Genomic DNA, 16,254 nt, shown 5'->3' with positions numbered 1-16,254 from the left:
AAACAACCTATCCTGGTTATGGTCCATTATCTTTTTTTTGTTCATTGCTGGATTCAGTTTGCTGATGTTTAGTTTAGGAATTTTTTTGCATAAATTTTTATGAGTGATAATGGCCTGAAGTTTCTTTTTCTTATATTGTTCTTTTAAGGTTTTGGTATTTAGATAATACTAATCTTAAAATACTTAGGGGCATATTTGCTCTTGTTCTAGTCTCTGAAAGAATGATAAAAAATTGACATCATCTGTTGCCTGAATGTTTGGTAGATTCATTTGTAAAACTGCCTAGACCTAGTATTCATTTTGGGGTTATTTTAAACAGCTGTTGCAATTTAAAACAATATTTACAGGACTTTGAGATTTTATCTTTCTATGTGAATCTCTTTTAGTGATTTATACTTTATAGGAGTTTATCCATTTCTTGCTAAAAATTGACAAATTTTCTATAATGACTTTTTTCCAAAAAATTTTCTTCTCAACCTACTTATGTTTCCTTTCATTCGTAAGGTTATATTTTAGTGTTTGTGCCAGAAATTGTCTATTTTTTTTAGTCTTTGCAAAGAGCCAGTTTTTATCTCTTTTCATCTTCTATTGTGTCCTTGTTTTCTAGTTTATTAACTTCTTTTTAAAGATTATTTCCTCCTCTCTATTTTTGGGGTGTTTATTATATTTTTAACCTCTTAAGTGCTATGCCTAGTTCATCAATTTTCAAACTTTCGTCTTTTCTAATGTAAATACTTAAGGCTATAAAATTACCTCTAAGTACTGCTTTATGCATCCTGCAGGTTCTGGTAAATGGTATTTTGTTACTTTTCAGTTCTGAGTATTTTCTGATTTCTTTTATATTCTTTTCACACCTGAATTATTTAAAAGTATGTTTTAGAAGTTCCTAACTTACGTTTTAAGTTATCTTTTGGTTATTGTTTTCTAGCTTAACTGTACTATGGTTCAAAGAATGTAGTCTGTGTTTAATGTTTCTTGACACTTGCTTTATGGCCTAATGCAAGGTCAGGTTTTATAACTGTCTTGTGTGTACTTGAAAAGAATGTGTATTCTACAAATGTGTTTTACATATAATAAGTGAAAATATTCTGCTTTGTTGTAAATTTTGACGGCTTCTCCTTATGATTGTGCCTACTTTTCCTTTATATGTTTGATGTTCTCAGACACAAAGAAGTTTAGAATACTTATATCTTCCTAGAGGAGTGAATCTTTTAACAATATATAGAGAACTCCCACTCCTCTGCCTTTTAAAATTTCTACTAATTAGTTTTGCCTTAAAATCTGTTTTGTCTCATGTTGATATAAGTACACCAGCTTTCTTTTTTTTTTTAATTTATTTATTGGGGTGACAATTGTTAATGAAATTACATAATTTCAGGTGTACAATTCCGTATTACATCATCAATAAATCCCATTGTGTGTTCACCACCCAGAGTCAGTTCTCCTTCCATCACCATATATTTGATCCCCCTTACCCTCATCTCCCTCCCCCCACCCCCCTTACCCTCTGGTAACCACTAAACTATTGTCTGTGTCTATGAGTTCTTGTTTCTCATTTGTTTGTCTTGTTTTTGGTTTATATACCACATATCAGTGAAATCATAGGGTTCTCTGCTTTTTCTGTCTGACTTATTTCGCTTAGCATTATATTCTCAAGATCCATCCATGTTGTCACAAATGTTCCTATATCATCTGTCCTTAACGCTGAATAGTATTCCATTGTGTATATATACCACAACTTTTTTATCCATTCATCTATTGAAGGACATTTTGGTTGTTTCCATGTCTTGGCCACCGTAAACAAAGCTGCAGTGAACATTGGAGCACACGTGTCTTTATGTATAAATGATTTCAGATTCTTTGGGTAGATACCCAGGAGAGGGATTGCTGGGTCATATGGTAATTCTATTCGTAATTTCTTGAGGAACCTCACACTGCCTTCCATAGCGGCTGCACCAGTCTGCATTCCCACCAACAGTGTATGAGGGTTCCTTTTCTCCACAGCCTCTCCAACACTTGTTGCTATTTGTCTTGTTGATGATAGCCATTCTGACTGGGGTGAGGTGATATCTCATTGTGGTTTTTATTTGCATTTCTCTGATGATTAGTGATGTTGAGCATTTTTTCATGTCTATTTGCCATTTGTATGTCCTCTTTGGAGAAATGTCTCTTCAGGTCCTCTGCCCATTTTTCAATTGGGTTGTTTGTTTTTTTGTTGTTGAGTTTCATGAGTTCCTTGTATATTTTGGATATTAGACCCTTATCGGAGGCACTGTTTGCAAAAATCTTCTCCCATTCAGTCGGTTGCCTCTTTATTTTGTCGATGGTTTCTTTTGCTGTGCAGAAACTTTTAAGTTTCATATAGTCCCATTTGTTTATTTTAGCTTTTACTTCCATTGCCTTTGGAGTCAAATTCATAAAATGCTCTTTGAACCCAAGGTCCATAAGTTTAGAACCTATGTTTTCTTCTATGCAGTTTATTGTGTCAGGTCTTATGCTTAAGTCTTTGATCCATTTTGAATTAATTTTGGTACATGGTGACAGATAACAGTCCAGTTTCATTCTTTTGCACATGGCTATCCAATTCTCCCAGCACCATTTATTGAAGAGGCTGTCTTTTCTCCATTGTATGTTTTTAGCTTCTTTGTCAAAAATTATCTGTCCACACACCAGCTTTCTTTTAGTTAGCATTTGCCTAGTGTAACCTTTTCTATCTTTTTACTTTCAACCTTTCTGTGACTTTATGTTTTAGGAGTCTCTCCTATGAACAGCAAATAGATTCTTTTTTTTTTTTAAATGAATTCTTATAATATTTTAATCTTAACTAGAGAGTTGGAGAGCCCAATATATTAATTGTGTTTATCTATATATTTGGATTTATTTGTGCTGTCGTATTTTGTGTCTCTATTAGTCCTGCCCTTTTCCTTTTATCTTTCTTTTTTTTTTTTTTTGGTTGAGAGATCCCCCATCCCCGTTTCATTTCTTCTTCCCATTTAGGTTTCAAAACTATATATTATTTCTATTCCTTTAGTGGTTAGTATAGACATTTTAGTATGTCTATTCAACTTAGCAAAATCTTGATTTACTTGGTATTTGTAGCCTCCTCCATAATATTACAAAGAATTTAGAAGCTTTAACTCCAATCACGTACCAGTTTATAAACTTTTGTTTACTATTTTAGTTCTACCATTATAAAATACATTTTTAAAGCATTATCTTTTAAGTAATCAATTTTTCTTCTAGCTATACCTACAGTTATTATTTATTTTCATATATCAGACTTCCTCCTCGGGTCATCTTCTTTCTTCGTGAAGTAGAGCCTATAGAAATTCCTATAGTTAGCGTCAGTTCATTGTAAAATTTCCTCACTTTTTAATTGTTTAAAAATATTTTTATTTCACCCTTATTTTGGAAATGCTAGTTTCACTGACACATTTTTTGTCAGCACTTTGAAAATATTATTTCACTATCTTCTGGCTTCCATTGTGCTGTTGTGTTCCTAAATATGAGGACTGTTTCGTTTTCCTTTAATTAGTTCTGGATAGTTCTCAATCATTATCTCTTCAACTATTTCCCATTCTCTCTATCATTTCCTTCTGGAACTCTGATTAGATCTACATTGGACCATCCCTATTCTCCATGTCAGTTGAACTTTCTTTCATATTACTTGTTTCTTTGTGTTTCACTCTGGCTAATTTCTGAAGATATATCTTCTAGTTCACTAAGCCTTTCGTTGTTTCTAATGGCTGTTTAACCCCATCTATTGAGTTTCTAATCTTTATCTTTAAAAGTTCTTTTTCCCCCAAATCTACTTGTTTATTTTTGAAAGTCTTGTTTCTTTGCCATATTTTTAATGCCTTTTATGTTCTTAAACATTTTTTTCCATTAAAGTCCTATTTCTGATAATTCTGCTTTCTGTTGTTTTAACAGGTCTGATCTACAGTTGGTGTTTCTAGCAGACTCTTGCTCATGGTGTCTTGTTCCTTGTGTGTTTCACTATTTTTAATTTTGAGCTCATGTTCCTTGGAACATGATCTGAGAGTTCTTTGAGGTCTGGATGAAAGGCACAGTTTTTCAGAGAGGATATATGTTTACTTTTACCAGATGCTTGAAAATACTACAAACCCAGATTCACTTAAAACTAAATGCTCAGCTTGTGGTTTTGGGCTCCATAGTTTGCATTTTGACTCCTTTTTGCTTTCTCATTTGACCCCAAAGATTTCTGATTTCTTTTTTTTTTTTCTTTTTCTTTCTTTTTTTTTCTTTTCTTTTTTTGTTTTTACATTCCCATCAGCTCAGTCATTCATTTAAAAAGGATTTTAAAGATATATGTTTAATTAGGTGTTTTTACTTGGAGGGGTTCTCTGGTCCTCTAGAAATCAGTGTCTTTATTATAGTTTTTAATTTGACAGTCATGTTTGTCTTCATGTAGGTTATATTTCCTTCAGGACTGCAAACTCTAACTTTTTGTCTTGAAACTTCCTATGAGCATAAATTAGTCAATTTGTTTTCTTCCTTTTTTACTCAATTCATTAACACACCACTTCTCTTAGTCCTCATACTGCGTCCCTTGTTTTGAACCTTAGTCTCTTCTTTTTGTCTATCCTTGCAGAGGGAAGTCCTTGCTTGTCAAGTACTGGGAGCTCAGATGGCTTCTGCATGATGGGGCTCCTTCTAATCTCAAACTCAGATACAAGGAAGAAGGAAACAGTGAAGGGCTGCTATATTTTTAGGAATCCAGTACGGTGGAGAATTAAGAAGGAAAGCAGGATTCGAGGCTTTTCTACTAGGCTGAAGAGTTTGTTTGCTGTTTGTTGGCGGCTGTCAGGCTGTCAGGGCCACAGTCCTTGCCTATCGACTCCAGTGTAGGATTCTTTTAAGTAAAGGAGAGCAGACTTACCCACCGGGCCCACCAGGAGGAGTGTTAATTACTTTAGGGAAGTTACCAAAGTCTTGGCTGGGTGGATCCTCACCTTGTGGTTTCAGACACCTGATAGGTCAGTTTGTTCAGGGCTGGACACATATTACTCAAGTCTCTAAACCAAGTTTGCCCGTTGATGACATTCCAGTGAGAAATACTTCTGCCTAGGGGTATGACCTTGGATAGTGGTCCAGCCTCTATAGGCTTAGCAATTGGGAAGCCTAGTTGTCATTGGAAATGAGTGAGGAATTAGAATGAGGAGAGTTAATTCTGTGACCTGAAATTTAGTGGCAGCTGACCAAAATGGATGGATACAGCCATATCTAAATTTAGGGACAGTTTCAGTCCTTAATCCTGTGTCCCCTCTCCCCTGATTGTGCTAATGTAAATGACTGTTAACAGTCAATCTTTACGCCTCTTTTTCTCTTTTTCCAGCACTGACCATTCCTTTTTTTCACCGACATACTCTTTCTCTGGATGTATGTATACAATCTACCCAATTAGGGTTAAGGCTTAGTGTTGGAGCCACTCTTCCCCATGAGGTGATTTTGCCTGTCCTTGCTCTGAACCACCATGCATCGATTTCACGATCTAATTCTCCGAGGACAGCCCTATTTCCCTTAATTCCAAGTTCTTTGGGGGAATGCCTCATTGCAGCTCATGAGTACTGACAACAATTTATCCAAAGACTTAGAAGCAAAGGTTTTCTGAGCAAAGGAATCAATTACAGGGTGTGGCTCCCAAGTGAGGAAGCATTTCCAGAAGGCATCCAAGGCAGTCTCAGAACTCATGGTTGTACCTCTGAACTTGAGAGTTTGAGGGGGAGTTATTTTAACTTTAATTGCATCAGTTGTTTTACCTGTACTTTTGTATGTATTGGATGTGCTAATTAGGAAGACACTCGTCTCCTTAAAGTAGGTTTCCTGAGGACATGTATCTGGCAATATTGGTTTAGCAAGAATTACTGTATATGCTTGAAAGTAACAAAACTGTATTTCTTTAAAAATATCTCCAGTTCAGATGTGTTGCCAGTGCAGCCTGGCCTCCCCCCACTCCCATTAGTTCTGATTAGGGAGGTTTGATGCCTGTCACTGCGTGTAATCTGGACCTTCCTTTGTGAGTCATTCCTTCTCTCATTTTCTCAGAGCAAATACAAATCGCCCATCAAATGACAAGTGAAGGCACAGGGGAGGCAAGGGGAGGGAAATCAGAGCCGAAATCTGTTAGCTATTTGGAGTAATTGGTTATTTGCTGTGTTTGCTGGTTGGGAAGCAGAGCACATACTTTACGGTCTCTCCTGTTACGGGGGCTGGAGTCACCCACCGATATTGGATCCTGGTTGCTGGAGCCCTTGGCTCCGGGCGCCTTTCCCCTGCTTGGCATTCCTGTGGTCTCCTCGGGGGGTGCACCCCCCCTCCCTCGATGCACACTGCAGGGGGGACAGCCCGGGGTGAAACTGGTCTGGCAAACTCCAGGGCCTCATCAGGGAGGAGGAGGCCCCAGTCCCCTCCAACCAGCCCTCCTCGCCGCCCCCTCCACCCCACCAAACCCCCCTCTTCCCTAGAGGGGAAACCCTGGTCCATGAAGGACCTGTTTTCCCATCCAGAGAAAAAAAGTTTCTTCTCTTCCCAGAGGAAAATTGTCCGCCCTCTTTGGAAACCTACAGGACAAGAAGTTCTCTCTGAGGTCTAATTTAATGCCTTTTTAGCCCTATGGGTCCTGTCACCAGCCTATCCTCTCCTGCCCCCTAGGCTGAGTCAAAACAGTGCTTAGAACTTGGTGCAGCCCTTGTTTCTGAGTACAAGCCCCCTGAGGATGCTCAGTGAAGCTTATTAATCTACCCAGTGTCTTTAACACTTCTCTTACATTCACGGAGGCCTGGGGAAACCAGACTGAATTAGTAGCAAGTTCAAAGTACAAAATATTTGAAAAGTAATGTGATTTTTGTATATGAAAATGCACACAGTAACTAGAAAGTAGGTTGACTTTGGCACATAGTAGGCACCCCCAAAATACTTTTTAAATTGAATTTAAGATAGCTAAGATTAGTGTCTGCAGTTTGATGAATGCTTCTGCAGTTCTGGGAAGGTCTTCAAAAATAGTTTTTCTCTGAAGTACATTGTTGGAACTCTTGTTAAACAAAACTATCTACATAAGCAGAAAGAAGGTAAGGTAAGCTTTGGCCCAGGCCCTACTGGAATCATCACAGATCCTGAATTAGTGATGTTGCTTTCTTCATAGGGTTGAAGACTGATGGAATCTTCTTTCGTTCAACCTACTGGATAGATTCCTCTGGGCTTTCTGTATGGGTGTATGTGGACATGCTGTCCTCAGAGGACCAAGTTATGAGCTTACGTATCCACCTTAGGCTCCTGAGTTGGGAAAGGGCTAGTAAGCTGGGATTCCCCTCAGGTCCCCACCCTATTTGGGTGCCCCATCTGGAGCAGGCCAATAGTCAAATTCAGGTCCTGACCCTTCTCTGCTCACCATCTGCTTGACTTTGCAAGATTTCAGGCACATTTATTCACTGAGCCTTTTGGAAGCAATTCAGCATCTTGGTTAAAGGTCTTCCCTTCCCTCCCACCTCTGCTGGGCCAGCTTGAAGTTGGAGAAAGCAGAGTAATGATCCCCCTTTAACAGATATGGGGGCAGGACTGCAGAAAGTGTCAACAAGAGGTTGAAAGCCCAGTGTTCCACTTGTGGAAATAATTAAGTGATTTTTGTTATGAGTGTGTAGAGTTCTGCTGAATCAACATGGTAGCTGGCTGTGGGCATATGTTTGTGTGGTTTTGGGGGGCATGAAAGGCTTAGTATGCATGGGATAGGATAGGTTTGAAATTGGGGTGTCTGCATGTCTAGAGGTTTGTCCGGTCTACACAGAGACGTGTACTTGTATGTTACCTCTGTCTCTGTGTTTATAGTAGTGCATGAGCAAATAGGCTCAGTTTCTTAAACCTCAGAACATTAATGGGAGAATTAGAGGAATCATCATATCATTATTCCAGTTATGCAAATGTCAAGTCATGGGTCAGCAGTCCTGGGGATCAAACTGATGATTTTGGCGATATCAACAAGAGCATTTATCATGGTAAACTTTACCGGTCACAGAATATCTTTGCAGACATCAACTCAGAGCCTCACAATAACCCCAATGTTGGGTTGTTATGTCATTACTATCTTTATGATAATGGTTTGTGTTAAGAGAGAAATTACTTTCAATGCAATCTAGATGTCTACCTCTGGCTTGACAAAAGCCTGTTTAAAATTATAAAAAAAATAATGGACTGTTTTTTTAGAGGTCGGTCTATAGTTCCATACAGTGACCCAAGGTTTAACATTATAACTTTGGTGATAAATAAATTTGACCAGGAACTTTTCTCTTTGATTCAAATGGTCATCGTGGGGAGAGAAAGTGAGTGATACGATCCCCCTTGTCCCCCATTTTCCTCACTTCATAGAAAGGCAGGCTTAGATGATTGTCAATTTTGCTGCCCATAATCATGAAATGTGTTAGGCCCACTGAATGAAAATGGGAGATTAAATGTTCGGAATGTGCTGTGCTGATTCGGGTCTTCGGAGGGATTAGGGTACCCATTAGACCGGATCAAGCTTGCAGAAGCATGTGTTTGTTACATGGCTCTAGCTGCTTAGGAATTGAATGCTATTAGCTGAAATTGGAGAGGCCAATCCATGCCTTGATCAGACTTGCTTGCTTGGCTGGCTGAATGATAAGGGACCTTGAACCTTGGACATGGGGAAATCGAGTTTTAATGGTCAGACTTCTTGCCAAAGCCTGAGATGATACTTCAACAATCAAGCCTTTTGCATTTGTTTCTTGTCCTTGCCCTGGTCCAAGACTGGCTGTTCAACTATTGCAAAATGAGATCAAGAACACACTTGGAATTAGAGAACATCTCTGACCAGTTCCCTTTTGGAACTGGTCAGGTTATGGGATTCCACTAACATCAGAGAGTTGGTTGGCTTTGGCACATCTGGGTTAAGACATGGAAGCGCTGTCCTGTTTCTGTGGGGCTCGTTTTCACGGGTGTGCTAGCTTATTCTTGGACTTCCTGAGGAAGAGTAGGAAGAAGTGGGCTTGCAGTAACTTCATCAGAAGCCGGATTAGTGAAATAGCAGGAATGATATTTTCAAGTCACATCTGTGAGTGTGTTAAAAATATAATTTTATTTTTCTGTGATTCAACTTCATCTCTCTGTTGAGCTCACGTTTTTCCTGATGGTGGGAAAGTCTGGGTATTCTTCAACAGTGTAGATTTCAGCTCAGTCAGTTTTGGACTTTTCCTCTTTGTCCTCACCCCTGGGAGGCCGCTAAATCATGGGTTGGGTTTCCAGAATGTCATGACTTCCATTGGGAGGGCCCCTGGTCACCAGCATGTGTCCTCCCTGAATCTGTAGGTCCACTGGTTTCTGAGCAACAGTCAACATCTTGTTATCTTGGCCACAAGACCCTTTCAGGTTCCCTGGCTCTCTCTTTGGCCTCACTTTCAAGTCCTTCTAAGGAGCATGGGACAATTTGTCAGCTGTTTCATGACACTCTGGGTCTACAAGAAATGACTGGGGCTTCCTTAGGCTCTGTCCTTATGACTCCCTACAACCATCTTCTGCTGTGCTCCAATTCCTCTGGCAACTTTTAGGTGACTGCTGTTCCCAGATCCCCAAAGTTTTGGAGGAGTCTCTTCCACATATAACTTTGGAGTTAATGCTGGGGAGGCAGAGTGTGGGGTACTTTATCAGAAATCACTACAAATCTCTAGTTCTTGTTTCTTCTACCCTTCTACCCCCCTCTACGCTTTCGTCTCCTTTGTATAGGGTGGCAAAACTGGCTGGACAAACATCTTTGTAAACCTATATATATTTTTAATGGCATGTCGTCTGCCTTTGGAAATGTAAAAGTCAAGGATCACCCAGCCCTCTGCTCTTTAGGGCATTCACATATCTAGCGAATATTTACTGGACTGCAAATATGTGCCAGGCAATGTTCTAAGTACTGGGGACGTAGTGTTAAAAAAGATAAAGATCTCTGCCCTTATGGGAAAGAGACACAACAGACAAATAAATACTTAAGTAAAATATATGGAACATCAGATGGTGATAATTGCTAAGAAGAAGAAGCAATTTTTCCTTTTCTTCTGAAAAAGAATTGCTGGGAAGGAGTCATGATTTAAAATATGGTCAGTAAGGAGGGTAAAACAGATTACATTTGAGTTAAGATTGAAGGAGGTGAAGAAGTCACTCATGAATCTGTCATGGGATAGAATTCCTGCCATGGGAAGAGCATGTGGGTGCTGAGAATGTTCAAGGGCCAGGAAGGCCACTGTAACTGGAGTGAGGAAGAAAGTGGGGGACGTGAGATTCAGAGCGGTGTGAGGGGCTCCTCGTGAGAGACTTTGGCTTGTTGCTGTTGTAAGGGCTTTAGCTTTACTCTGAATGAGTTGACAAATCATTGGAGGGAGTTGTACAGAGAGGTGATGTGTTTGATGTGTGTGGCTCTTGTGTTGAGAATAGATTTGGGGGCTAATGTGAAAATAGGGAGGCCAGTTCAAAGACTGGTGCAGTAATCCAGGTGATGGAGAACCAAGGTGGTCATGATAGGGGACAAGTGGTCTGATTCCGACTAAGTACTGAAGATGGTGCCAACAGGATTTGCTGATGGATGGAATGTGGGGTATGAGGAAGAGAAGTCCAAGGTGACTGCAGTGTTTTTGGCTTGAGCATCTGGAAGGAAGCAGTTGAGCAGGTGGCTGGGGGATGATCAGGAATTGGAATCTGGACATGGTGCATTCGGGAAGCTTATGAGACGTCCAGTGGGAGATGTGACATGGGCAGCTGGAGTTCAGAGGAGTCATTCAGGTGGGAGAGCTCAACGTGGGATTCATCAATGTGTATGTTATTTAAAGACATAAGACTTGAGGAGAACCCCCAAAGGAGTAAGAGTGGACAGGGAAGAGAAGAGGTCTGAGCACAGAGCCCCAGGACAGTCGGGTGGTCAGAGGGTGGGTGACAAGGAGCAATCAGCAAAGACTGAGAAGGCGTGGCCAGGAGGCGGGAGCATCACCACCAAGGGGCTCTGCAAGGCACGGGGGAGGGGGGTATTTCAAGGACAGAGGAGTGACTGCCTATACCCAACACTGCTACTAGATTGATTGTGGAGGCCTGAGTCACTGTGACCTTCACAAGCATGTCTTGGTAGAGCAGAGAGAAGGGAAAAACAAGAATTGGAGACAAGGGTAGATAATTCTTTCTAGGAGATTTTCTCTAAAAGGAAAAAAAAATAAGGTGGAAGCCCAAAGGGGAAGTATGGCCAGACGTACTTTTTTTTAAAATGATGGAACTAGTGTCACATGTTTGAATGCTGTTGGGCATGTTATAGCAGAGAGGGAAGTCTGATGACGCAGCAGAGGGTGAGGAGAATCATGGAGTGGTGTCCTTGAGTAGACCAGAGGGCATGGGATCCAGGACACGAGTGCAAGGGTTGGCTGTGGGTTGGGGTGCAAGTACAGCCCCCATGGTAACAGGAGGGAAGGTAGGATGTCCATCCACTAATCTACATTTTTGTCTCAGTAGCTTTGCCTACTCTGGACATTTCATGTAAATGGAATCATATAGTATGCGGTCTTTTGTGATTAACTTCTTTCATTTAGCCTAATGTTTTCAAGTTCATCCATGTTATAGCATGTATCAATTCCTCATTGCTTTTCACTATCAAATAATATGCCATTGTATGGATATATCACATTTCCTTTATCCATCTTGCAGTTGATAGACATTTGGGCTGTTTCTACTTTTTGGCTGTTTTGAACAGTACTGCTGTAAACAGTCTTGTACAGTTTTTGTGTGGGCACAAGTTTTCATTTCTCTTGGATAGATAACTGGGAGGGGAATTGCTGGGTCATATGGTAACTTTCTGTTTAACTGTTTGAGGAACTGCTAGGCTGTTTTCCAAAGTGACTGCACCATTTTACATTCCCATCAGCAGTGTATGAGGGTCCCAATATCATTGAGTCAGTTGCGCATTCTGGAATAATTTGGCTTGACCATGTCAGATCTACTGTAGCAATCTATTTGTTTGTATATCATTTAGGGCCTTTACATCTTTATTTAGGAATAAGCTTACTCTGTGTGTGTGTGTGTGTGTGTGTGTCTGTCTTTTTTAGGCTTCACAAAATGAATGGAGAAACTTCATCTTTTTTCTATGCTGTTGAACAAAGAATGGTTTATTCTTTGAAAGACAGAACTTACCCCCAAAGAAACCATCTTGGCCTGGTGTCTTTCTTTGGAGGTAGTTCTTTGAGATCTCGTTCACTTTCAGGGTTACTGATCTCTCCATGTTTTCTATTAGTTTTGAGTCAATTTTAGCAATTTATATTTTTCTAGAAAATTATACACTTCATCTAGATTTTCCAAGGTTTTGTCATTGATTTAGGTGTAGTAAATCTCTTAATGTTTTTATTCCTATAATTTCTTTTTATTTGATCTTTCTCATTCTTATGATGTACCCACTTTTCAACATTAGATTTGATAAATGTTTATTTTATTGGTCTTTTGAAAGTTTGTTCTGGGGTTTAAGTATCACTTATAATCTCCTTCTTCTTTTTAATATATTAATTTCCACTTGTCATTTTCAAATTTTGGTCTTCCGAATTTTTCTTAATCAGATTATTTATTTTCGTTCTTTTTGTATAAAAGTGAAAACTTTAAGATTGACTTTTCCTTTGAGTACAGACTTGGATACTACCCACAAATTTGGGGGTATAACCCTCTCACTGTTGGTATTTTCTAAGTATCTGTGATTTTAGTTTTGGTTTTCTCTTTGAGCTAGGAGGGTTTTAAGAGTATGCTTTAAATTTCTAAAAGGTTGGGATTTTTAATTTTCAATTTTTTCATTAGTTTCTAATTTTATTGCATTATGGTCAGAAAATGTGACTAATAATAGGTTTATTTTTTGGAATTTATTGAGATTTGCTTTGTGGCTTTTAATTTTTTCTAAGTGCTCCAGTGGTGCTGGAAAAGAAGGTATATTTTCTGTTTTTAGGTTACATAATGTTTGTCTATTTAATTGACAATGTTAATGGTAGTGTAAGAACTTTCCCGTAGGCTGTTGTGTTCCTGTCATGTCTTTGTACAAAACACACTGGCTGTTGCTTATTTATGCCTGTCTCTGGGCTTGAGTCATATACTCAAATCTTTAAGTATCTGGACTAGGGGAAAAAATAAAGAGTTAGGAGAAATCAAACAGCGAAATGAAATTCCATTCTAACTGTTTCTAACTATTTGCATATATTTGCCTATGTGTTAATTAATATGTGTATTTTGGGGAGGTATATATGCATTTCAGCGTACATATCCCTCAAGCATGTCTGTGTAATAGTCTTCCATGTGTTGGTGATTGTGTGAGTTTGATATGCATGCCTGTGTATGTTTATTGTTCCATAGTATCTTCTCCTTTAAATTGAATATAAAACATCAGGCCTAGGGTCTGCCTTGTCCTATGCTGGGTTTTCTTAAGTGGTTATAAGTTGGAAAGCTCTGCTATCCTGTGTCTTAACCCATCTGCACCTCTCTTCTGGCTGCAGAAGAACCTCCTGGTAAGTTGGTCAGACAATGATTCTCTGCAGACTGAGCCTGGCTCTGACACCTGCTCCCTGTGCTGTGTGTCTAGGGACCACATTCTGGCCACACAGAAGTGTTAGGGCCACACTTCCAAGATGGGCGAGACTCTGAGAACCTCATTCCACCCTTTCCCCACTGTACCTGTTCAGGTTCCCTTGGCCTGCCTCCAGCTTATGCTCACCTTTAATAACCCGGGACTCAAGGGACTGGGCATTGGTTCAAAGGGAGCCACCAACATTTCTAGAAACTCAGTGGCAGATATTCAATTCATTTTTTAGAAGCAGAGCAGGCTCCTGGGAGAATTAGCTCACCCACTCGTGGAGAGAAGGAAAAAGTCCCAGATGGGCTCTTCTACCATGTTCTTGGCCCTTCTCATGGAACTGGGTGAGCGTTAATGGTACTCACAGGTACAGATCAAGTGCCCAGCCCTGGGCAGGTTTTGGGGGAGGCCTGGGGAAGAGTGACCATCCCACCTCCAGGGAGCTTGCTGACTCCCTTGGTGACAGGACACACACAGACATGACACAACTGGAGGCGCATTCCAGACACAAGCGCTCAGAGGGCCTGTGGCCCTAGCATGTGCAGGAGGAGTTAAAAGGTGGGGAGGCCAGTGCGTGCCACAACAGCGCTGTCCATCTTTTCCTACAAATATGAGGAAGTGCAGGAAGGGCAAGGCAGAGAGTGCGCTGTCACAAACTTCCTTTCTTCTCACCTCATTTCTTCTGTGGAGCATAATGTCTTTTGAATAATAGGCATTTAGTCAGCATTTGTTGGTTTTCAGGGATTTGGCTTGGATTTGATCTTGGGGGAGGCTAAGTTCTGATTTCTAATACTTTTTTTTCATTGGTTTGTTGTGGGACAGGGAGGATAGCTCTTTGGGGTCTGAGTTTTCCTGGGTCTACTGCATTTTATTCATAAATTACACATTATTGACATCTTCCTCCAAAAGTTATCCTATGTACTGTAAGATTTTAGCCTCACCATGTCCCTGGAATGCAGGGGGTAATGCAGGGGGTAATGCCCACTTTACAGAAAGAAAAAGGAAAACCCGAGAGCTTAACAGAATTACACAATGAATGGGGACAGGGCCCCGGCCAGAGCCTCTGCCTCTGAATACCAGGCAGGTGTTCAAACTGTTTTTCCAGTCTTGGTCCCTGGAGAGGCAGGAAGTACCTGCTCTCTGCTCCCAATAGGGGAGCTTTGAAGTCCAGGCCAGCTGTCAGCCTTGCTAGGTGTACAGTCCAGAAGGACCTCGCATGGCACATTCTGTTTCTGAAGTGATTGGTTTCTTTCTACCCACTCAGGAAGAGGAATTCATCGATTGGTGGAGCAAATTCTTTGCCTCGACTGGGGAGACGGAAAAGTGCGGCTCTTACTTGGAAAAGGACTTTGACACTCTAAAGGTGAGGCCTTTGCAAATGTTCTCTTCATTCTAGCAGTCCCTGGGCACATGCCACGGGCAGCAGGAGACACAACAGAAAGAGAACACACACACACACACACACACACACACACACACACACACACACACACATTTGTCTCCCCATTTGGTGCCTGAAGGCTGAAGAATCCTGATGCACTAAGTGTGGGCTGGGGTAAGCAAGAAAGTATCTTGGAAGAATGTAAAAAGTACTGAAGTATTTATGGGTGAAATTCTGCCTAGGGTTTATTTGACAATGCTCAAAAAGAAAAAAGTAAGGGGGAAGATAGATGGTGTGCGTGGCCCTCTGGTAGATTCTCAAAATATTAAAAATTATTGAAATTGCAAAATATTGAAAATTGTTAAAGCTTAGAGGTGGGTACTTAGGGATTTGTTATACTATTCTGTATCTTTTGAAGTAATTTGAACTTTTCTGTAACAAAAATTTGTATTAAAGTATTAAGGAAAGTCAGCTCGAGAATGTAGCTCTGATTTCCCCACCTCTACAATTGAGATAGAAGTTACCTAGTAAATATAAAAATTTGGTAAGCTCTGTTTCTGTGAAAAAAGAAAAGAAAAGAAGCCCCACAAAACAATAAAAAAACAGAACTAGAGAAGACTCAGACAAATTCTGGTATTTTGAGGAAATTCCACAAATACAATTATGCTTTTTTAAAGTAGGATACTTTAAAAAAAGATAACCAAAGGTGACTCAAAATTACTCCCTAAAGGAGTTGTGTAGTATCCTAGAGAGGGTTACCAAATAAAATCCAGAATACTCAGTTACACTGGAATTTCAGATAAACAGTGAGTACTTTAGTATAAGTATGCTGCAAATATTTCAGGAGGCACACTTATCTAACAATGGTCTGTTATTTATTTGAAATTCAAATTTAACTGGGTGTCCTTTGCTCTATCTGGCTGCCTTACTGAGAGAAGGATGCAAAAGCTGTCAGACACATGGGAGTGGCCCAAGGAGCACTCTAAAGGGAACTTGATGAATGGGATTTGGGGCTGGTTGGAGGGGTGGGGGTCTAGGCTTTCAGGTAATTCTTCGGAGAGCCCTTGGTGCACACTCCAGAGGGTGACTTCACAAGGTGGCAAGAGTTGTCTCTAATACATCGGAGGGTTCCAGGTGAATTGTGTCGGGAGACCGGGATACACAGAGATGGTGCCTCAGGCAACCTCGTCAGGCAACAAGTTCTTCGTTGACTTGATAGTTGGGTGTGTGAGATTGGGCAAAGAGACAGAACTATTTGTAGGAAGAAGGTGCGACACATTAG

At 40.3% G+C, this 16,254-nt stretch overlaps 1 protein-coding gene across 18 annotated transcripts in view; it reads left to right on the top strand.

The window, feature by feature from the left end:
- DYSF (dysferlin) overlaps positions 1–16,254 on the top strand; it is a gene marked incomplete at its 5' end in the record, with an annotated part of 204,335 nt that overhangs the window by 158,447 nt on the left and 29,634 nt on the right. For all 18 annotated transcript variants that reach the window (XM_081069417.1, XM_081069419.1, XM_081069415.1 and 15 more), the window contains one exon: positions 14,856–14,954. In XM_081069417.1, coding sequence (XP_080925543.1) covers positions 14,856–14,954 — 99 coding nt within the window. The remainder of the gene's footprint in view (positions 1–14,855; positions 14,955–16,254) is intronic.

This window comes from Rhinolophus hipposideros, assembly GCF_964194185.1.
Source record: "Rhinolophus hipposideros genome assembly, chromosome: 12".
Classification (NCBI taxonomy): Eukaryota; Metazoa; Chordata; class Mammalia; order Chiroptera; family Rhinolophidae; genus Rhinolophus; species Rhinolophus hipposideros.
This window is presented reverse-complemented; position numbering and strand designations above follow the sequence as displayed.